At 28.6% G+C, this 23,474-nt stretch overlaps 3 protein-coding genes across 11 annotated transcripts in view; all 3 read right to left on the reverse strand.

Annotated features, from left to right (window-relative positions):
• The window catches only part of LOC141536217 (putative phosphorylase b kinase regulatory subunit beta), a 112,443-nt gene that overhangs the window by 60,520 nt on the left and 28,449 nt on the right, over positions 1 to 23,474 (reverse strand). The gene's annotated exons all lie outside the window — the stretch shown is intronic.
• Positions 1,206 to 13,678, reverse strand: Dlg5 (MAGUK family member discs large 5). 5 transcript variants are annotated; one of them, XM_074255791.1, is made up of 12 exons: positions 13,061 to 13,175; positions 12,839 to 12,978; positions 12,415 to 12,432; positions 11,803 to 11,950; positions 10,890 to 11,238; positions 10,382 to 10,801; positions 8,465 to 10,270; positions 7,264 to 8,359; positions 5,781 to 6,953; positions 5,473 to 5,702; positions 5,160 to 5,379; positions 1,206 to 5,063 (listed from the first exon to the last, which is right to left on the reverse strand). In XM_074255791.1, exons 2-12 carry the CDS (start codon positions 12,879 to 12,881, stop codon positions 4,957 to 4,959), a joined length of 5,610 nt encoding a protein of 1,869 aa, XP_074111892.1. In that variant the 5' UTR covers positions 12,882 to 12,978; positions 13,061 to 13,175; the 3' UTR covers positions 1,206 to 4,956. The 5 variants fall into 5 exon arrangements, with proteins under 5 accessions (XP_074111892.1, XP_074111889.1, XP_074111888.1 ...); XM_074255788.1 differs by lacking the exon at positions 13,061 to 13,175 and adding an exon at positions 13,659 to 13,678 and having other exon boundaries at positions 7,264 to 10,270; XM_074255787.1 differs by having other exon boundaries at positions 7,264 to 10,270; positions 13,061 to 13,174.
• Positions 18,314 to 23,474, reverse strand: part of LOC141536218 (rap1 GTPase-activating protein 1) — an 83,850-nt gene continuing 78,689 nt past the window's right edge. For all 5 annotated transcript variants that reach the window (XM_074256584.1, XM_074256586.1, XM_074256585.1 and 2 more), the window contains 5 exons: positions 22,855 to 23,093; positions 22,134 to 22,412; positions 21,829 to 21,994; positions 20,826 to 21,701; positions 18,314 to 20,457 (listed from right to left, as the gene is read on the reverse strand). In XM_074256584.1, the coding sequence (XP_074112685.1) occupies positions 20,296 to 20,457; positions 20,826 to 21,701; positions 21,829 to 21,994; positions 22,134 to 22,412; positions 22,855 to 23,093 (1,722 nt within the window). In that variant the 3' untranslated portion in view covers positions 18,314 to 20,295. The remainder of the gene's footprint in view (positions 20,458 to 20,825; positions 21,702 to 21,828; positions 21,995 to 22,133; positions 22,413 to 22,854; positions 23,094 to 23,474) is intronic.

A 23,474-nucleotide genomic window follows, 5' to 3' on the forward strand; every position in this document is an offset into this window, starting at 1 on the left:
TTTGCAGTCAACAGTATGTTCTTCCTATGCTTGAGGCTGTTAAGTGTACCCTAAGCCTTACGCGTGGTATGAGCCACATGAACATCCCAGGAGGGATTGTTTGTTATATGAACCCCAAGATGTTTGATTGAGTTAACATATGGAATGACATTTCCATTAACAGTGATTTGAGGAAGATTATAGCCATATAGGGCCTAGAATGGATCCTTGCGGGCTTCCAGATTGCAATCTATCAGTGAGATAAGAGTAAAACCACAGAACAACCTTAATGAAAAATCCAATTTGATACATAGTTACATACAAAACCACAGGGTTTACATTAGGGTGTGCCAAAATGTAACTTCCGTGAGAAACCTTTCAAAATTAAAATTTTGAGTTCCGCTTTTAACAGGGGCTGCGTTTGAGCGTTTCCTAAGATATTTTGTGGTGAGACGATAAATTTGATTTTCATAGAATTTTTTAACAGAAGCTTAGTTTGGGCACTTCCGCTGAAAATTCAAAATTTGGTCGGAAGTGCCTAATTGAATCTCCTGTTAAAAATTCTATGAAAATCAAATAAATCCTCTCACCCCGAAGTATCTCAGAAAATGCCTAAAAACAGCTGCTGTTAAAAGCGGAACTCAAAATTTTAATTTTAAAAGGTTTCTCACGGAAGTTACATTTTGGCACACATTATCAAAGGCTTTAGAGTAGTCAAAAAGGATAAGATAAGTTAGTTCATCTCTATCAATAGCTCTGGGGATATCGTCAATCAAAAGAAGTAGAGTTGCCTGAGTGCTATGATGTTTTCAAAAACCTGATTAGTAATCATCAATGATATGGTCATTTTCAAGATAATCTGTCTAATTATTAGCAACGATACGTTCAAACACTTTAGCAAGATGAGAAATATTGGCTATTGGTCTAGTGTCTGAGATAGTTCCCTATAGAGAATTTTATTGATGTAAGTAATTGTTTCTTGAGAGATTTTTCAAATAGTTTTTTTTTTTTTCTTTTTTTTTTTTTGTTGAAGAGACACGATGAGGATTTTTCAAAATAAAGATTTTTTGAGGCATTTTAAAATGTAAAGAAATATTATGTGGATATGCACCACACCTGTTGTTGTTACTTGATAATTAACAACAGCAATAGTAAAAAGAATAATAAAAATAACAATAAAAAATAAATATCATAATAGTTAGTAAAGATACTGATAAAATGCAAGATGACTTTAAATTAGGTTTTTTATTTCTACACACTATTACCAATTTATCAAAATTTCATGTATTAATAATTATTAACAATATCAATATTATTTACTTCAATCGAAGCACCAACATTATCGTTAAAAATACTTATATTTCTTTAATTATTAACAATTTGTAAGGTTATTATACGTTTAATCACAGGATAGTTTTGCCTCCGCAGATAAAAGTTTTAATAATTTTTCTTAATTAAAAAGTAATTTAAACATTTTATAATGAACGTACATGAGGTATCCATTGGAAAAATTACAAGATATCTGGATGCAATGAATGATTATAGAGTTAATCTGTTTGATTACTTAATTATTATAAATTTGTTTAACCTTATACAACATAAACTGTTTTCATTTGGTTACCAACCAAGATTCGTAATTTTATTTTCAATCACTTTAAAAACATCTAAATTTAATCACTTTCTTAAACGAAGGTACTTTAACATTATATGACAGATGTGACTCCAAATTTTACTGTTAACACGCCTGGTACGTTTGTTGTAAAGCCGATTTTTTATTAAAAGAGTTTCTTTTAAATACAATCTCAATGATAAGTTTCATCGATGATTTAAAATTCACCAAAAACTATAATTTTTTGGACGAATTATTCCGTAACTGTTATTCATAAAAATAGACAATTTTATAATTTTACTGAATTGAAGAAAAAATATTTGTTTTTATTAAAAAATTTTTTACTAGTTTAAGTGCATTTAATAATAGTGTGCGACTGTCATTATTGAATTAATTTGTTAATTTGTTGTAAATCAAGTAAAAAACCACAGTTATATTAAAATTAAGTGAATAATAGTTTAGTGACAACAATAAGAATTATGAGTATTAAATTTTGTAAGTATCTTGACAATTGTCACATTGTAAAATTGCTAAAAAACTTTAATTATACGTATATATTTATAATCTTAGAATTTTTGTTATATATTAAATTCAATCGATCAAGATAAAAGTAATTTTTTTCTGCTACAGCTGATAACGTTAAGCAACATTATCATTTAAAAGTGCTTATATGTAGTATCTAAAGTGCATATTTTATGTATACATATATAAATTCATATGCATAAAGTTGGGCTTCACGTCAATGATTTTGAAAATTTTTGTTATATACCTAAAGAAATCAACGTTAATACAGAAAAATATTATCCGTGTATGAAAAAAATTATTAACAATCATATTCTTAAATACTTTGTATCGTGAGTCACTTATAAAAAAACGTTTAATAAAATTTGATTCGTACAAATTTTGATAGAAAATAAATAAAATTTTTTTCTATAACTCGGACATAAATAGTAATAATATGATGTGAAAATTAGCATGGTTTTTTTTTTATATTATATAGGGTAGAAGTACCGGTTTTGGTCATCTTAGGACCATTTTTGGCCACTTGATATTTTAGTGAATTTGTAAAAAATTTAACTATACAAGTAGAATTTTTATAGAATTTATGAATTAACACATTTATCCAAATTGAATTCATGAAGTCTTGCATTTATAGAAATATTTATACAGAGAAAAAAAAATTAATTTGAATCAAGAGAAAAATTCTTAAAACAAGAAAATAATTTTGAAGAGTTTCATTGTCTTGGATCAAGACAAAAAATTCTTAAATCAAGTAAAATTTATTTAAACCAATAAAAAATTCTTAATTTAAGAGTTTTTCTAGTCAAATCAAGAAGATGAAATTCTTCAAAATTATTTACTTGATTCAAGTAAATTTTTTTAGTGTGTACAATAATTTAAAAATGAAGTGAGCAAAAAAGGTACACTGACCACAAACAGTACTTCTACCCTATTTCAACGAATCGAATATTGAAAAGAAAACATAAAAAAAAATAAAACAGGAAAATAATTTTTTTACGGCGTTATGATTATTGGATTAAGATTTTAAGTATTAAAGAAATTCGTTTTGTACACATTCAAAAAGCATTTAGAGGGTACGTAATCCTTCGAAAAATTCCAAAATCATTGAAGTAAAGACTACCGTTTATAATATATCTGTATATTAGGTATTTATGAATTATTATATATCATACGTCGTAGTATTGCCAAAAATCGCTAACAGCGATAACAATTATTGCATCTCAGTTGATAGTTAATAAATATTTGATATTCGAGGAAGCTTAATGGAATTCTATGGCAATATTGTAAAAACTCTTAATAGGTATCACAGTAATTGTGATTAAGAACATCAACGGTATCACCTTTATCCTGTTTTCATTGAACAATTTTGTTTTAAGTTTAATTTCATATAGAAATAAAGTTGATGATTACACTATTATAAGTCGATAACCAAAAAGTTTGTAAAGAATACATTTGATTTTTAATTGTAATTTTACACAGTGATTTCAATACTGCCGATAATTTTTGTATCGATATGTCATAATAGCATTAATTCTTTAAAATCACTGGATAATCGTACATGTATTTTTTTAATTTTTGGTCTTAATTATTTAATAACCTACATTAAATATTGTCGCCTAGATTTAAAAATAAAAAAAAAATACATATTTTACAGAATGATAAAATATTTTTATAATCGATTTGTAAAATTTTGTCTTAAAAAAATTTTTTTTTTCAAAAAATAGAGAATATGATAAAACGTATTTAAAAAAATGGATGACTCTTATTGTCCATAGTGTAACAATAAATATAAATGACAACAAAGAGTCGATTTATTCAAAATATAATTCCATTTGCATTAGTTACTAAAAGTGCGTAAAACAATTTATTGCATATGACCTTATATATAATTATAATTCAGTAATAACCCTGTTTACGTTGATCCCACGTTAAAATATTTTTAATTTCTAAACATTTTTTTTTTATTCGAATTCGTGACGAAAATTCTTAAACTTTTAGCTTGAGACGTTTTTCAAGAAAGTAATATTTATAAAAAGAGTTAAGTTATTTACAATTCTCTTAGTCAATTTCACGAATAATATACGCGAGTTTTTTTTTTTTCTATCAATTCCATTAATTATATTTATTTCAATAAAATTAGAAATAATAATAATTATTGTGTTAAATATATTTTTTATGATATAGTTTGAGTTGTATGTTCATCAGAAATTATTTTCAAAAAATACCCCAAAAAATTTTCAAGTTCCTAGAATTTTCTAGACTCAAAAAACAAGAATCAGCATGTGCTAAATATAAGTAGAAATAATAATAATGATAATAATAATAATAATTATTATTATTATTTTATAAAATGTACAACCTACCAATGAAAAAAAAGATTCAAATCCGGACCGTATGTTTCAATGATTCCATACGTAATTCACCTTTACTCTTCGCTATTCATGTTCGAATTAAATGTAAATTAATAATGAAATAATAATAATAATAATAATAAAGTTAATTATAACTGGCAGTCATTTCAATACTATATTAAATATCATTCTACTAACTAAATTATCTCCAACAAAACTGTAAATATATTGGACTTGATATAACAAATTATAAAACATGGTACAATAAAATCAAAAAAATAAATTCCATAATATTAAGTAATAAAAATCAGGTATGGTTAGCTTCAAAACTGAGAAGAAACCGTGAATAAATAATATGAGAAACGATAACATTGAGTTAGTTAACATATTGAAAAAAATGTGATTGTTTCTCTTGAATGATATGTGTTAGACATAGGGGGCCCCCTGGTGGATTTAGATTGACTTCCACTGTGGTTTGTGGGGGCCCCTTTGATGTCAAGTTTGTCCACGAGGTACCCAAAGTGCTTTACTTTGCTCTTCATCAACAGCGGCTTTCACTTGCGTACATATATATGCTATATTTACACCAGCAGAGATAACAGCTGTAACATAAAAAAAAAAAAAAAAAAAATCAATTTTCATCACCAATACAAATATTGTTAGAAAATTAATTATTTATTAATTTTTTTTTATCTTACTAGAAATGTAATGACGATATTCAGCCTCTAATTTAAGTGCATGTTCATACATTTCTTTTGCTGCTTTGGCGCTTACTTTATCACTAGGATATCTCGAATCTTTAACTTCTTTTATTTGTTTCGTACTCTTGAACTTTATTAACAAAACTATCGGATAAATTTGATGCCTATGAAGACGTTCTATTGAGGCAACAGATATGTCCAAAATACAATGAGATTTCTGTATAAAAAAATAATATAATTAAATTTTAATTGTTTTTTTTTTCTAGTCAATTAAATTCTTTAAAATTAAAACGATTTATTGTTGACTTACTTTAACACATATTTCTTTCACAGCATCTACAGTTGTACATTCAAAATAACTTCCTTTTTTCCTGTAATCAACATATTGAAAATCTCTTATTCCTTGTTCAAGAGTTGCTTGTGAGCAATGCATTGCTTCTGGTATGCATCGAATAAACTCTCCAGGAAATTCTTGAAGTAATTTTGTTGCTACACATTCATTTAATGGACCAATAATCAATATCGGTCTTAATGTTGGATCTGAAATAAAAGTAAAATTATTTAAGTAAATAATAAAAATGAAAAATCTTGTTAGAAAAAAATAGAAATTTTTGTTACAATCTAATCTCTCAACACGTTGATAACTAGCTGGTACATTTTCTTCATTCAAAGTTCCACTGTCACTATACCATCCAAGGTTAACTCCAGTAAGCTGTGAAAGTTCTTTACTATCTCTACTTGACGATCTGTGGTGCTTTTTCCGTCTAAAGAAACTTCTTCTTGCACTGGTAGTACCCCGCCTTCCTGTATCAGTTTCCAAGTCCCCCAGTGATCTTCTTAACAATAATTCTTCTTCAATTTTAAATTTACTCGGTATAATACCACACTGTTGTCTTCTACCAGCTTTATCGACAAGCCAAGCTCTCCAATGTCCTGGAGTTCCGTTAAACATTGTATTATCAACATATAGAATGTCATCTTTTTTAAATCGTAATTGTAAACTGTCACCAACTTCACCTACTCGATCAAACATTGCCTTGACATAGAAACTATCACCGGGTTTGTCTTTAACTTCGTTGTACCTTTCCGGCATAAACTGAGCAACAAGAGTGACTTTATCAGCTGGCCGTGCCAATTCAAGTGCTGCTTGTTCTGCAGTTGCTTGTCGTAAATCAACACCATTGTATTCTAAAATTCTATCACCGGTTCTTAGTCCAGCATCTTCAGCGAGACAACCTGGTTGTACTGAATGAACAAAAATACCAACACCATTACCACCAACCAACGAAATTCCAAGATTTGAACATTTACGAGTTTCTATAAATAAATATCGAGGTTCAATAGTTGGTGGACTTTTTTGATTTTGTTCTTCTTGTGTTGGACTTCTTACTGTAGCATTTTGTCGCTGCAGTGTTGTTACCGCTTGATTTATTTGACTTCGAGTTAAAGTATTACCAGCGCTCCGTAAAGAATCAATTGTTGCTGAATTACGTAGCTCAGGTTTTCTTATATTAATATCTAATGATGCAGATTGTCGAATTTCTCTTTCACGCTCTTGAGTTCCACGAACTTCCATTGAAGCTGAACTTCGAACTTCTCGCTCTCGTGATGGTGGCATTAAAGTGTTTAGTTTTTCTCGTTCAATTTTATTTGGCTCGAGAGTCTCTAAAGTTGTTTTTCGAGGTGCTTCAGGACTGTTGCAAGGAGTTGGCGATCCACTGCGACTAGCGCCTTCCTCTCCACCTGCCTCGGAAGAACTTGAAGAACCTGAACCTTCAAGCTCATTGTATTCTAATTATACAAAAAACATAAAATTATTTCATTAATATAAATTATTTCAGAACCGATATAAATTTACTATTCACTTATTAACTGTAATTAATAGCTGTATCGTATTTAGTTTTTTTTTTTTCTCTCTAAAAATTGTGAATATAATTTTTATCGATTCTGATTCAATAAAAAAAAATTAATAAGAAAGTGGAAAAAAAACTACTTGTAAAAATGTTAATGATTGGATTAATGTTAAAATAGTGCTAAAAAAAAGTTAGTATAGGAATACTTTGAAATTTTATTCTCTCCCACAAAACTTGAAGATACTCACTATCCGGACTGTACTGGACCAGCATCGTGATAGAATTACCACACTGTCTGAGTACATGTGCAGCTAATTCGTAAGTAGCGCTTCTCATGTTGATACCACAAACCTCAAGAAGTTGATCTCCAATTTGTAATCCAACTTGTGAAGCTAAACTGTGTTCATTAACGGTGGAAACAAAGACACCACCACTGTCTAAACACGAGATTTGAATTCCAAGAGGTTCAACAGATTTATCAATATGGACTCTTCGGAGTTCTCCTGGCGCTGGTCGTGGCTGGGTAAAATAATCGGGCATACTAGCTCGTTTTACGTTAGAATTTCCCCGTACAGCTCCTCCTCCATTAGTACCTCCAATACCAGGACTCAAAACTTCAACATGAAATGTTGGCATAGGACTACCTCGTTCGGATGTTCTTTCAATACTACCCGTGGATAATTTTCCAACGCTACTTTTAGATGTTACACTAGGATTTGATGGTATTCTAAACCTCTGATTTTCTTTTTTCCTCGGAAAAGTCCCTCCTTCATAACCATGAGTGTATCCAGGTAAATCATATGTGATACCTGCCGGATGCCCTCGAGATTTGTGATAGTGCAAGTCTACAGACGGTGTTTGTAAATGACCAAATCCTGGTTGTCCAGGACTATAAGGGGGCTCAAAACAAAAAGATCGTACATCTGGAAGTCCAATAAACTCTCCAGACTGTGCGGAAGGCAAGGACGGTGGCGAGGGGTAACGAGACGGCAAAGAGTTTTGTTGGTGTGGATGTGGATGTGAGTGCGCGTATGGGGGAAACGAAAAATTACCAGCAAGCTGTTGTCTTGGCACACTTGAGGAAGATCCTGAAGTCGTCACCAGGGGGTACAGTTGAGAATGAACGCGATTGTGCTGTAGAGCATCTGATTGATTTTCATGACTACCTGAAGCGTACGGCTTTTGGGTACGTCGTTTTGCGTGACCATAATCCGGTTCTCGACCTGTTGATTTTACTGAAAAGTCCATACTTGTCTCTGAAGGTGCATGTGATGAGCTTAGCCGACTTTCCGTAGTCTCAAACTCCGTCGAAGGCTTCTTGCTGTCCAGTGACATATCCTTAAACTGAACAACAGGAGAAAATGATTTCTGACCAAAAAGTTGACCAGATTTACTTAAATTTGAAATTGGATATTCTATGGCTTTATATACTGTATGACGATTGCTTACGTTTGAAAACGTTGAGAGAGGAACCGGGTTGGAAGTACGGTTGTAATTGAAGCTTTCGTATTTAGGTGGATGATTTAAAAGTACACTCAATGGAAGTCGTTCTTTTGTTTTTCGAGGTTGAAGAATCGTTCCAGTACCATTTTGAATTAAAGGTCCACCACGAGCTTTTGGCCAAGTACCTCCATTTTTCTCAATCTTCTCCATTTTCTCAGTGCCTCTTCGTTTACTTCTTTTAAATACTCCATTATTTGTTTTTTTGTGATAGCTCTCAATAACAGAATCGAGTTCTGCAATTGCATCTTGTTCTTGTTCAAATGTATTTGGACTTGAATTTCTATGACGCTTTTTTTTATCATCTCTATCTTTACTGTGTCTTCTACCGGTAACAATATCTATTTTTTCACGGAAATTTCCCCAAGCATTACTTATTCCACTGGATTTTTCACTACTAACTGATTTAGATACTTTATAGATACTTCTATCACCAAAATTGGACGCAATATAACGTCTTTCATAATCATCTGATGTTGCCTTTAACATCATTCTCTCTTGTTCTGTTTGTGAACAATTATTTACCATTTTTTGTTTATCAGAACCAAAACTACTATCAATAGTTTCAGTACTCAGTATTGATGACAAGGCTATTCCCTTCAAGGTTGTAATCGTCAATACATCAACTGAAGTGTTATTTAAAATAGACATAGCCTCGTGAGTTGAAGTTACACCCTCCATTGGTTTACTATTAATATTTAAAACTCTATCTCCAGCAGCTAAATTTCCATCTGTAGCAGCGAGGCTACCTGGTGAAATTTTGGCAATGTAAATTCCAAGCTCTAAAGATATACCATGCGATACAGAACCAATTGGTAATTGAATTGTTCTCAATGATCGTCGAGTAGTTCTTCTTCTTCGAATGGTTAATGTCACCGATGATTCTACTGCAAAATCACGCAAATTTTCTAAAATTCTTCTCGTCGATTCAGTAGAACAATCAACATTATTAACGCGAATAATACAATCATCAACTTTCAATTTTCCATCTACAACACTTCCGTTAGTTACTTGAGCTACATAAACACCAGTATCATTAGGATAGTTTGGATCTTCGCGACCACCAGCAAGAACAAAACCTAGATCTCTTTCATCCTGACAAACTCTACCAAAATCTATGGGAATTGAAAGAATATCCCACTCAGCCATACCATCATCATCATGATACTGACTTGATCGTAACGAATGATCACCATTTTCTATTTTTTCTTTCAGATCTTTCAATTCTCTAGATGCTTCATTTCGCTGTTTTTTAATATCATCTGAATCACGAAGAGCTCTAGCGAGTGCGGTAACAGCCTGATCTCTTTCTGCTCTTAATGTTTCGCACGTAGTTCGCATACTCTCCCGTTCTAATACTATTTTATCTCTTTCACTAAATGCCCAATCACGCCGTCGTTTTGATACCTCGGCTTCTTGTAATGCTTCCTCTAAGTCAGCTTGCAAAGTATCCACAGATTTTCTTAATTTATCTAGCTCTAAATTGGCCTGATCTAAATTATCCATTTGTTCTTTTTCACGTTTGGCGTAATTTCGAGTACTAGTCTCTCTCTCAATTTCTTTATTTGAATTATCTCGTTCTCGATTATGAGAATTAAGTTCTAATCTATTGTTGTAATCTCTATTCGAGTCTTCTGAATAATCACCAAATTTATGTTTTAAGTCTTCACATTGTTGTAAATATTTATCACGGTCAAACAGAGCCGATGATATCTCTTGTCTTAATGTCTCGATTTGATATGAAAGTGTTTTTTTCTAGATAGAAAAAAAACATAAATAATATATTTATAGAAATAGAGAAAAATATCATCAGTTAATGTTTTAATAAATAAATAAAATTAAATAAACAAAAGAGGAAAAAATTACCTCATCGACGTGTTGTTTATTTTGATTTTCTAACTTTGCTATTTTTTCATAAGCTTTTGTCAAATCATCCCCAAGCTTTTCCATCTCTTTATGAACAGTGTCCCGTTCGCCCATTATTAACCTATACTCTTGTAAAGTTGAATTTCTTTCTTCAGTTAAACGTTTTAGATCTTTAGTAGTTTTTATGCGAAGGATCATCCCTTGATTAACTTCTTTAACCGCTTCTTCATGTTGTTGTTGAAGCTTTGCCAATGCTTCGCGGTATTCATTTCTTTCCCGCAGGGCAATATCCCATTGTCTTATTGCGGCTGTACATTGTTGTTTCAATCCATTTCTTTCTCTAAATGCATTATTACGTTCTTGAATAACATCATCATGGTCTTTTTTCCACCTCGCTGCTTCTTTTTCAATTACCTCCAACTTAAAAAAAAAAAAAAAAATTATTAAACCTATCATACCAATAAATTTTGATAATAATGAATATACCTTATATATTATTTACCAATACCTTATTTTTAAGAGAAGAATGTGCTGATAAAAGATCATCATGTCGCTTTCTTAAAGCATCATATTCATCTTTAAGAGCTTCATACTTTCTCAATACCGACAAATAGTGCTGATTAATAGCATCACTGTTTCCCGAATCTACAACAAGGCATTCTTGATTCTGGCATCTCAATTCAGTGACTTCCTTCTGCAGTGCTTGGACCTCACGATCAAGCCGCTGTTTGTCATTGATAAGGTCACTATATTTACCCCGAAGAGCTGAAGTTTCTTGTGACGTTGCTTCCAGCTGATTCATTGCTGCAATATGTTGTCCTCGATAATATTCCAACTCTTTCATAGTATGTTCATTCCTAATTAAAATTAAAATTATTAACAGTGTGATAGATGGTAATCGACCTTGCAATAAAAATAGATTATAATTATAAAATAATCCTACGCTGCGACGAACCTTCATTTGACAGATATACTATTTTTATTTTTAAAAATCAATACTATAGGGTATCAAGAGCCTCGAGCCCCATGAGAATGTTGTTAAGTTTGCAAATAACGTGACATAGTTAAGCGGTAACACATAAACTCAAGATTAACGTTTATTGTAGGATTATATATATACATATATATATATATATATATATATATATATATATATATATATATATATATATATATATATATATATATATATATATATATATATATATATATATATATATATATATATATATATATATAAAAATAAAAATAAAAAAAAAAACAAGAAATAGGTCAAAAGAACTGATCAATACAGTATAAAATATGAGAAAAAACCTTTACTAACAAAAAGATATCACAGATTGTTATTTTTTTTTTATTATTATAAGTTAATTGATTATGAAATAATGATAATTCAAAAAAGAAAAAATAAACAAACAAACCGTCTAACTGTATCTGAGTGCTTATGTCTAAGGAACTGGAGTTCGTGCATGGCTTGATCACATTGTGCCTGCAATCCGTCGTAATCGCTACGACATTCAGGACCTCCCACTGGACTTCCAACACTGCCGTAGCCTCCACTATCCCGTTCTGAAAGTCGTGCAAAACAAGAATCGAAAAAAAAAAAATTGGGGATAAGATATACGTACAAAAAAATAAATTATAAGATCTGTTTAAGAAGTCCTTCTAAGATAAACTAATGGTTTAGTTATTAGGAAAAAAAAAATTATTTTTTTCTGTGATCTATACTTTTTGCAAATTAATTTCATTAATACAAAAAAAAAGTACGGAGTAACTTTTCAAAAGTCTTAAACATAAAATTGAAATTTTTCAATTTTATGTTTATATAAATATACAATTTTTTTTTTTTCAAATAAAATATAGTTCATTAAGACCCTTTTTGATTTTCACAGATATTTGTTGAAGTAACTAATTTCAGAAAATTAAAGAAAATAGTGTTTGAGAACATAATAAAATATCAAGTGGTGAATAACTAAACAGTAAAATAATAAAGTGACTATATCTTTTCAAATTAATAAGAATGTAAATCTTACCAATATTAAAGACTCCATCTGGAAAAAGGAAAATATTTTTACAAGCTTGACATTAAATGATTTAATTCTAATTATTTCACGATATATAAAATCAATACCATAGTAATGAATAATAACAAAAACCATTGTAGCGAATAAGATAGCTTAATTTTTATCGTTTATTTTATCTTATAATAATAATGAAGAAAAAAAAAACAAAAATTCAAAGAAGATTTATAAATAGACAACTAATTGTTACCGAAAGAAATAAATATGAATCTTATAAACATCTAGCTTTCACTCAGAAAAGAAATTCAGTTACACATGGAAGCACTTGGGTTTTTTCCATTGCAAATTAGATGTAAAATTAAAAATTTCTCATTAAATAAAATGAAATGAAAGTAAAAATAATAAAAATATAGATGTGTATAAAATAAATATTTACCGCTACTTCCAGCACTATCTAGAGATGATGTACCAGAAGCCATAACTTTGGTCCCCGTTACTTCACGTCGCCCCTTTGTATTTGGGCTTGAATATTTTTACCATCGGAATTTGTTTAGCGAATTGTACACTAGATTTATCCTGAAAATTTATCAATACGTAATGATTAATTTTTTACGGTAGAATGAGCCCTTTGTTATACTATAAAGTAAAATTCAATTACGATTATTACAATAACATTTCTCATTTTTATAAAATTCAATGATCACAAGAGAATAATTCATTTTTATCACAGAAATTCTTCAACTGAATATAAACTAAACAGGTGGACGTATTTTATGTCACAATAAAATATATTGATAAATTATATGATCTTTAGAATTTAGATATTTTGTTTAAGTTGGTGGTATTTAATATAAGTCAAATCAAAGAACTTATGTTTTCCGAACGGTTTTATAAGTATGCTTTTTCATCTCGGCATATTCAATGGTGATGTGTCCCGACACATTACCGAAAAACATTAGTTAATCACAATTTAATATTAATTTTTATTATTGAATTTGCAACTCAACACTAATTCATTTTTTTTTTTTTAATATTTTATATTCATAAATGGTATTCAGTCATTTTTTGCAAATGTTTTTTTTTATTTAAATATATAGTTTTATCTTAAACTTTTACACTAAAAAAATAAACATACAAACATAGTCAACATTTAATTATAATGAAATATCATCGCAACACTTATCACCGTTGCGTACACAAATTATTTTTAAACTATCATTAAACTTAATCCGACAAAAAATTACATCTTGACTTACCTACAGCACCAACTAGCCTGACAATTAGCCATTTTAATCCACAACATACGAACAGTACGCAATTCACTTAAAGCTTAAAGGCAGCTTTCTATATAGCGTTCACTATGAGATTCTGAACGTTACGTCAGTTACGTCTACCACATACCACATGATCTGCTTTTGAATTTCGCTGTTGAGAAAACCACCAAAAGTTATCTATATTTTTTAATCATAACACTATAGTTGACAGATGTTCAAAATTTTTTTGAAATTTTATAGCAAATTATTAAAAAAAAAATTTAATTAAAAAGTTTCACATGTGAAAATTAATAAAAATTACAAGTGAAAATTTTTAGAAGTATTTTTTTATTGTAGTTAATTTGTTAAGAAAACTTTTATAATTGACAGCTGACCGCTAACTTCAGTATGACATTGAAGTTAGCTGTCACTATTTTAATTCTTTTTATTTTTTTTAATAAATAAATTTGCTCCAAAAAATTGCATTTTTTAATTTTCTAAATGTCAATTTTTTGGTCTCATTTTTTTTCTGCCATAATTTATTTGTTAAAAAAATTTTTCAAAATTAATTACATACAACCTGGTTATAAGTTATATTTCTTTCTTTCTCCTACTTACATGAAATATTTCATATATAGATATAACTGCTGTGAGAGTGAGCAGATCATCCGATGTAACTTATAACCAGATTGTACTGTATTATCTGCTAAATTGATTCTCATAACTTCAGTATTATTTTTTAATTGTAAAAAAATCATGAAAATTAACTTAGCTGATAATTGATAATTTTAAGAATTTATGACATTAAAGTTAACTGTCACTTGACAGTTTTTTAATTTTCTTTAACAAAAAAATTTGTTCTAAAAAATTATTTTAAAAAAATTGCATTTTTAATGTATTAAAATTTTTACAATTCCATTTTTTTTTGCTATAATTTATTTGTTAAAAAACAATTAAAACAATTGTGAAGTGACAGCTCAATTTAATGTCATTAAGAATTTTTGTAACAAATAAATTATGGCAAAAAAAATTTATAAAAAAAATTGACATTTAAAAATTTTAAAAAACTACAAATGTAATTTTTTTTAAATAATTTTTTCGAGCAAATTTATTTGTTAAAAAAAATTAAAAAATTGTCAAGTGACAGCTAACTTTAATGTCATAAAAAAATCATGATTCTTAAATTAACAGACGTTTGATAAGCTATGTGATTTTTATCAACAAATAAACTACATGACATGACAAATAAAATGTACCGTAAAAAACTTTAAATGCAAATTGTCTAAATATATATTTATTAAATAAAATTAAAAAATAGTCAGAAGCCTGTTGATTTTAGTATCCTAAAAAACCACTATCTTTAAAATAATTAAACCATATAAATACTTAAACTTGTTAAAGTTAATTGCTTTACTAACGATAAAAATAAAGAAACTGTATACATCTTAATAAATTCAAAAAAGGCCATTCGGCAGCCGAAATGGAAGTAGATTTCATAAATAGCGAATTCTAATTATATATATATATTAATAACAATTTATTTATTTATTAATTATACATAATGACTTAAAATTTTTTATTAACAATATTTTAATCCAAATTTTTAACATAATATTGTAACATCATGAAATAAATTGTCGATTTTTAAACATTTTTAATCTCAATAATTCGTAATTTATTAAACTTAATAAATTTTTTTTTTTTTTTTTTTTTTATTATTATTAAGTGGAGTAAGGTTAGATGAAGTGAGGTAAGGTAAGGTAAAGTAAGCCCAAATAGATGATCATGTACCAGTATATGATCACTCCATGTATTTGTATACATATATACACAAATGTAGGTATACAAATACATGGAGTGATCATATAACTTTTGAATGAACGAACCGATTTTTACGCGGTTGGTGGCATTCGTCGCAGTTTTTTAAGCTCCATAATGAATTTTTAAGTTCAAATTCATAAAACTAAAAATTTCGGAGTTATTCTGAAAAAACGCTTTTTTCGGTTTTCATTCGTCAATGATAACTCACGAACAAATCAACCGATTATGACCGGACTGACGGCGATCAACGTGGTTTTTTTATGTTAAGAGCTAATTAGTTTTTGGAAATGATTGATGGAGCCGTTTAGGAGTTATTAAAAAAAAACCATTTTGAAAAAAATTGTATTTTTCATTTTTTTTGAGATTTCTCGAAATCTATCGGTCCGAATCGGTCCAATTTATATTCGAAATCTAAGTTTGGTCAAGCCCCTTCGATGGCACCAACCGAGATCAAATCGGTCCAGCCGTTCAAAAGTTATAAGAGGTTTACATATACACACACACACACACACACACACACACACACACACACACACACACACACACACACACACACACACACACACACACACACACACACACACACACACACACACACACACACACACACACACACACACACACACACACACACACACACACACACACACACACACACACACACACACACACACACACACACACACACACACACACACACACACACACACACACACACACACACACACACACACACACACACACACACACACACAGCCATACAGACACCCTCGCTAGAGAAGTCAGGGAAGCTTCCTGACACCTTAAAACGTCGAGATCTGATAAAAACTCGATTTTTGAAAAACGGGGTAAGAACAATAACGTCCCGATTTTTGAATATCTTCGATTTTCTTAGCGGGAAGTTAAGAAATTTGGACGCGTTATACTTATTAATCAAAAAATAAAAACGACTGCAAGAGTAAAATTTCATTAAAAATCTACAGACGAAGAGGTTACTTTGAGTTGAGGAGAATGAATTGGTATGGAAATTGAAGCTCATTAAATGGGCTTTAATACAAAATTTACAAAAATTAAATAAGTTATTTCATTCAAAAGTTATACGCGAAAGAATCTGCCAGAAAATGAGTTTTTATGATTTTGAAAATTTTAAAACCCTGTAATTTCTGAACTACTTGACCGATTGAGCTCATCTTTGATCTTGGCCTTAATTTTCGTCTGAACCCTGATAGCCACCTTACCTATAAGTTACTGTCAATCTACGTCCGCAATTTGAAGTAAACTTGACGGAAAGAGTTGGCAAAGCGAGCGATTACCTATTAGTTACCTATAACTTACTCTGCAAATAGACGTCAAAACTTGTTGTACAAGTATTTCCTTCAAATTGTAGTAAAGTTGAAAGGAAATTTAACTACAAGTTTGATTGTTAACTTGTATTCAAGTTGCGGCCGTAGATTTCTGTCAATTTGCTTACAACTGTTGTTGAGTGAAGAATTACCGCCAACTTGATGTATAACTTAACCGTAACTGCTGGGAGTCAACACTTACTGAGAAAGCGCTGGCTATCAGGGAAAAATAAGTATGTTGAGTTTGGAAAAGATCCATGATGAATTGGAGACGCTATCGTCCGGATAAGCCGCGTTATATCGTATATAATATATATATATATATATATATATATATATATATATATATATATATATATATATATATATATATATATATATATATATATATATATATATACATACATATATATATATATATATATATATATATATATATATATATATATATATATATATATATATATATACATACATATATAAACTTTTGAACTAATGGTATTTTCTGAATCAGCTTGACGAACTGAGTCAGAAAATAGCAAAATTTTTCGAAAGTTGCGTCATGAGGACAAATGCAATAGTTAGATTTCTATGAAATCTACTAAAAAGTATATAGGATTCTTTATTTTAAAAATTATTGTAAAGTCCTAGAAAAATCAATGACTATTTGAATTATTGATGGGGAAAAAAATAATAACAGATACTTCTATTTTTGTTATTAAAATTATAAGTAACATCAATATTATATATCTGTAATTAAATTGCTTACAAAAAAAAAGAATTTTTTTTCCATTTCATCATAGAAAACTGGAAAGAATTAAAAGAATAGTCAAATCTTCTTATTTTTCTAAAATGATTTTCGAAAAGTAAAAAAAATGATCTTTTGAATCACGTAAATTTCTTTTAGAATTTCAAGCAGTGAAAATCGAAATAAAAATCACTTGATTGAAAAAAAAAGAATAAAATAATTAATTTTAAAAAATGCATTGACATGTATCATGTCACTCCCACTAGTCTGCTTTTATTGTTAAACAAAACTATTCTATTCTATTAAAAAATATTGTTGTCAATTATTCTTTCCTCTTTAATAATACAAGATGAGTCAATTAATAGCAATTGCACATAATAATTACATTTTTCATGATACCTATTCAAGTTCATTAGCAATGTTGAAAAAAAATTTCAGTCAATACCCATCTTTGATCAGTCCAGAGATGATTAATGTATTTATTGAGAAAAATCCTTGAATACTTTAAGTACTCTATTTTAAAAGTTAAAAAAATTTGGAGCAACATTTTACACTAAAGTAAAAGTTAGCAATATTCTAACATTCATCCAACTATTTAATAAAAATTGATTCAATTATTTAGTTTAAAATATTTTATCAATTCAAACAAGTGAAACCAAGATTAATTGTTAAGCGATTCTGATCTAAGCTCTAGCGTTGGGATGAGAGGATAAAAAAATTTTTTTTCAAACAATCAAAAACAACTATACACTTCCTCCGTTTTATTAAATACAGATATAGTCTTCACGTTATGGACATTAAAATAAAGATGTTTGTTGTGGTGGTATGAGGTACGATGGAAAAGAAATAATTTAAAAAGTAATTCTTCTATTATAAATGTATATACGGTGTAATATACGTCTATTTACAAAGATATAATTTATTTATACTATATAGTTTTACTCTTCTTCTTTTTTTTATTATATATAAACAATTTTTTTTTTTTTTCAACAGTCATACTTGTCATAAAATATAATAGATTTATCTCATTTGATTTCGAAAGGCCAATAATCACGATATATACTTTGTTGTTTTTTACGAAGAGGACAAGGCAAGCCTTGCTACTAACTATTTGTACATAAGTTCTGTCTTGACTATTTAGATAATTTATCTGTTTAAAAATAATTATCTTATAAGAATCCCTGTTTAGAAATATATTTTGCGAACATTTTTTAGAACTTATTTTTTTTTTTTTTTCATTTTATCATAAAATTTGTTATAATCAGACTAATACGAATGATTTGGTGTATTAATACAAATGAAAAATTATGATTTTTATATTTTTAGACTAACATAAATAAAATTATATACTTGCAAATTGAAATATAATTTACTTTGAGGCAGTGGTATAATTTAATATTTTTTAAGTCACTAAATACGTAGAATGGAATATTTTAATAAAAAATGAAATGATAAAATTTTTTATTTCAGTTGTGAATATTAACATTAAAAATAAATATTTCATGATTTATTTTATAAATAAAACCGAGGAAAAAAATAGCTAAATAAAATAAATGTTTCAAGTGATTATGTAAAATATTGAATAAATGATACATGTTTTTATCTGTTAAACTTTGGTATTCATAATGTGTTTAAATAAGTTGACAAAGCATTACAATAAAACTTTCATGTTAAACCTCTTAATATAAGAATAAAAATAATACAATAGTTGTTTTTACACATCATTAATATAATTTATAAACATAATGTATTAATCTGGATACTTATAAAAGTAAAAAAAAAAAAAAAAAACATTAAGTGTATAATACTAATCAAATAAATATTTGAACCATATACTTATGAATACAATAATAACAGAAGCAAATAACTTATCAATTGATTCATTCGATATTATAAAAAATTTGGTTTAAAGCTTATACCTATATTATACTATAAAATTAAATCTTTGAAAATGAAAAGCATATATTTAATAATTACTAACGTTTTTTTAATAAATATTTCGCTTTTTTTTTTAATTTTTGGAGCGTAAAAATATTAAAAGCCATTTTACATTTTTTCCAATTGACTAAGTCGTAGCAATAAAAGTATGTCAAAATATAAGAGACACCTAAAGTAAGTAAAGTAATAGTGTTTATCAATACTATAAAATGTTTTAATAACAAAATAATTTGATAATGATACTATGTTATCGTACATTTTTATATTTTGAAAATTTATTACTATTCTATTAATTGTTTTTTTTTTTTTACTTTCATCTATTCTACTTTATTTCATTATATCTTCGAATTTCAACTAGTCTTAAATCTATGCCAAATTTATTGAGGTTTTTTTGTTTTCTCAAACATTCACTAAGACAAGGGCGTAGATTTATCATAATACTAATAACAATAAATAATATGATAAATATTTTTTCTTCCATTTAAAAATATCAATCATTTTTTTACGTTCTCTTAATTTTCTTACACTATTAACTAATTATCTCCGAATGTTTTGGAGATCATGCGAATACTTTAATTTAAATTAATTAATTAATAATAATAATAATAATATTAGTAATACAATAATAGTGATAATAATAGAAATAAAAATAATAATAAATGTGTTGTATTTAAGCAGTTAAACTGTTGATGTAAATATCTACTGATAAATAAATAAACTATCATTATTGTTAATAACAATAAACATTGATGGTTTTATTGCTGAATGAAAAGAATATTTAATAAAAAAATTAAACTGTAGGTGTCGATTGATTATTGCTATCCAATGAATTACTAGATGAGCATTCTTTAAGCATTGCTCTGAGTCGTAAAATTTCTTTGGACGCAGTCGCTAAGTCGGACTGTAATTGCATTTCTTTTTCACGAAGACGTTTAATATCTCGTTGGCATGTCTAAAGAAAATAAAAGTTAATTTTATTTCAAATATCATTTTATAAATATTAGTCGAACTATAATTACAGCAGAACCTCTATAATTCAAACAAATAATTCGAGCATTACGCTCGCAAAAAAAAGCAAAAATTTCTTATTCGTATTTCGATGATATATATGAATTTTTCGTGTTTAGGAGTAATTAGTCTTAAAATTTTAACCAGATCAATTTTTTAACTTAAATAAAATTCGTTGCCAAAATTTTAAATTTAAAAACCTTCTTAACTTCAATCATTATTAGTAAGAAACTTGATTACTCAATATTCTTAACGTTTTATTTGAATTTTAATTTATAGAGGTTCTATTGTACCAATAAAATATAAACTTACCACATTCTGTCTTAACAAGTCCAGCTTGTCGCATTTCAATCTAGTGACTTCTTGCCGTAAATTTTCCGTCTCATTAGCGCTATTTTTATTGTTATTATTATTATTAATATTATTATTAGTTTTAGTAGTTTCATGTGTTTCAGCAGAACTCATTGACTCTAATCCAGTATCACTATCTGGATAAACAGCTTGATCGAGTTCTAATTCACTATTTAATGAACTGTCATCACTTTCAGATACTACTCTATGAGTAACCTCTGGTTTTTCAGATCTATCATCACGTTTTCTTATATTTTCGTGAGTAAGGCGTGGAAAAGTAATAGTAGGACTTTTCTCAATTGCGCCAATGTTATCATTTTTAACCCCGGAAGTCAATTGTATTGTTGTCGACTCTCGTTTATCTATTTCATCTTGTTGCAAAGTTGTCAGGCTACTGGTGTCTTGATTATCAGTGTTTGATAAACTACTATCCTGACTTCCTAAACTCGAACTTGTGCGATCAGAATCCCTTCTCAGAGTTAAATCAGGAGATCCCAGAGGACTAGAAGCTTCAATATTACGTTTACCACCAATCTTTGATGTTGATTGTCGATTGCTGGGTGGACTTGGTTCAGATTGGCCCTTTTTAGCTAATTGCTGAGGTACACTTTCAGTTGAGGCATTTCTTACTCGTGAAATTAACGCTTTGCGTACAGTATCAATAAATCTTGAACCACTGCCACTGCTTCCCGAAATCGGCGCGTCACTTGTCGTTGGACTAACTGGGCAAGTGCCTGAACCAGAGACACTAGGGCCAGATCCAGCTCCTAGAAATTCGCTTGTTTTTGTTTGAAGTTCGTCGACCAAAGATTCCAAAAGTGCAGACCTCGTTCTCAACTATACAAATAGTACAATATTAATTTAATTATCTGTAAATGACTATTTAATTTAAACAGAGTGAAGTAATTTTTTAAATAACTATATAATGTAGAAAAAAGTATTAGATTTTAATGCGGCCGCTCACCTCTAGTTTCGCAAACTTTTCTGCCTTATAAGCTGCATTCTCTGCATTTACTAGTTTTGTAAGCAAAAACTCTTTGAACTCGACGCCTCGGAGGAAGACCGCAGGCGTTGGTAATGCTGGTCCGAACCAAGGTACGTCATCCCGTGCAGTAATACTTACTTTGTATCTAAATAAATAAATAAAATAAAAATATTATAACTATAACTTGACTACATTTGTTTGGTTTCTAAAAGTATTTACATTACAAGCATTTTTTTCCGCTAATCTTTCTAAATAATAGAAACAACATCATAAAAGACAAATACCTTGTATTAGGTGTGCATGGATCGATGACTTGAACAACAATGAAGGCATGAAGAAAGTGGCTAGCAATCATATCGGGACTAAAAGGAGTCGGTTCTTCTTGAAATATTATTGCTACGATATCGTTCCCTATGTGTCGTTTACGTTGAAGTTGCTGAGAATCACCGGGACTATAGGGAAGCATCGAAGCTACATGAAAAAGTACTTCACGACCTCTAAATACTTCGTAAACTGCTGAATCACCTGTTTGACCGTGTCTTGTATCTAACCCACCACGGTATCTAAAAATAATAATACAAAAAAAAAATAAGTAAATTAGATTTTAGATTCTGAATTTTATTTCATGTCTTAGAAAAAATTAAATTATCAATTGAGAGTTTTTAACGTTTTTTAAATGTGTAATAAAAAAAAATAATTTGTTTTAAAGCATTTGCTTAAAAATTTGTATTTTTTGTACGAGTGCAGCAATAAATAATTCATTTGCTTATTTATATGAAAAAGAGAATAGAAAAATAGTACCATGACTTCTTTGATGGTCTAACAATATTACAGTTATTAAAATAACGCACATGCTAAAAGAAAAAAAAGTACAAGTTACTAAAGAAGCGAGATAATTTAAATCAATTTTTTCTTCCCATTTATTAAAAATTATTTATGCAAAATATAATATTGAAAATAAAATGACTTGAGTGGAGTTGTAAATAAAAAAAAAATATAACTTACCCTTTATGATCTTTTAGATCAATTTTTTGTCCAAGTAAATCTAAAAATTCTTGAAATGCCGGTGTTATTTGACGATTACCAAATAATTGTTCTTCAGTAACTTGTCCTACTCTCTGATGTAATACACCAAATTTAAATTTGCTAACTAGAGCATGTTCATCGTATCGGGCAATCAGAGTTCCAGCTCCGGAACATACTATGGGCATCAATGTACTGACATTGAGGCACTCATTAATTGCCTGTTAAATTAAAAATAAGTTTTTATCAATCTTCATTGTGTTATTGTACATATTATTATGTCATTGTGACGTTCTTTTCCTTTTATGCATATAAATAGTTATTACGTCTTGATAATATAATCAAATCTGAATAATAAATGTAAAAGAGATAAAAAACTAATTAATAAAAAAATTCAGTTAATGTAAATAATTAATTTTTTCATAATCATTTTTCAACAAGCTTTTGTAAGAATAAAAAAAATTAAAATAAAAATAGATTTTGAAAATTTTAATGTTTTAAGTTATAAATTTTCTTACAAAAATCAAATAATTATTTGTAAGTAAATTGTTCAAACTAATTATTTCGCAGACTTGATGGTGGTAAATTGGTTAAAAATTAAC

Source organism: Cotesia typhae, unplaced genomic scaffold (genome assembly GCF_013202065.1).
Source record: "Cotesia typhae breed Kobodo isofemale line unplaced genomic scaffold, CoteBio_Ctyphae scaffold_152, whole genome shotgun sequence".
In the NCBI taxonomy this organism is placed as follows: Eukaryota; Metazoa; Arthropoda; class Insecta; order Hymenoptera; family Braconidae; genus Cotesia; species Cotesia typhae.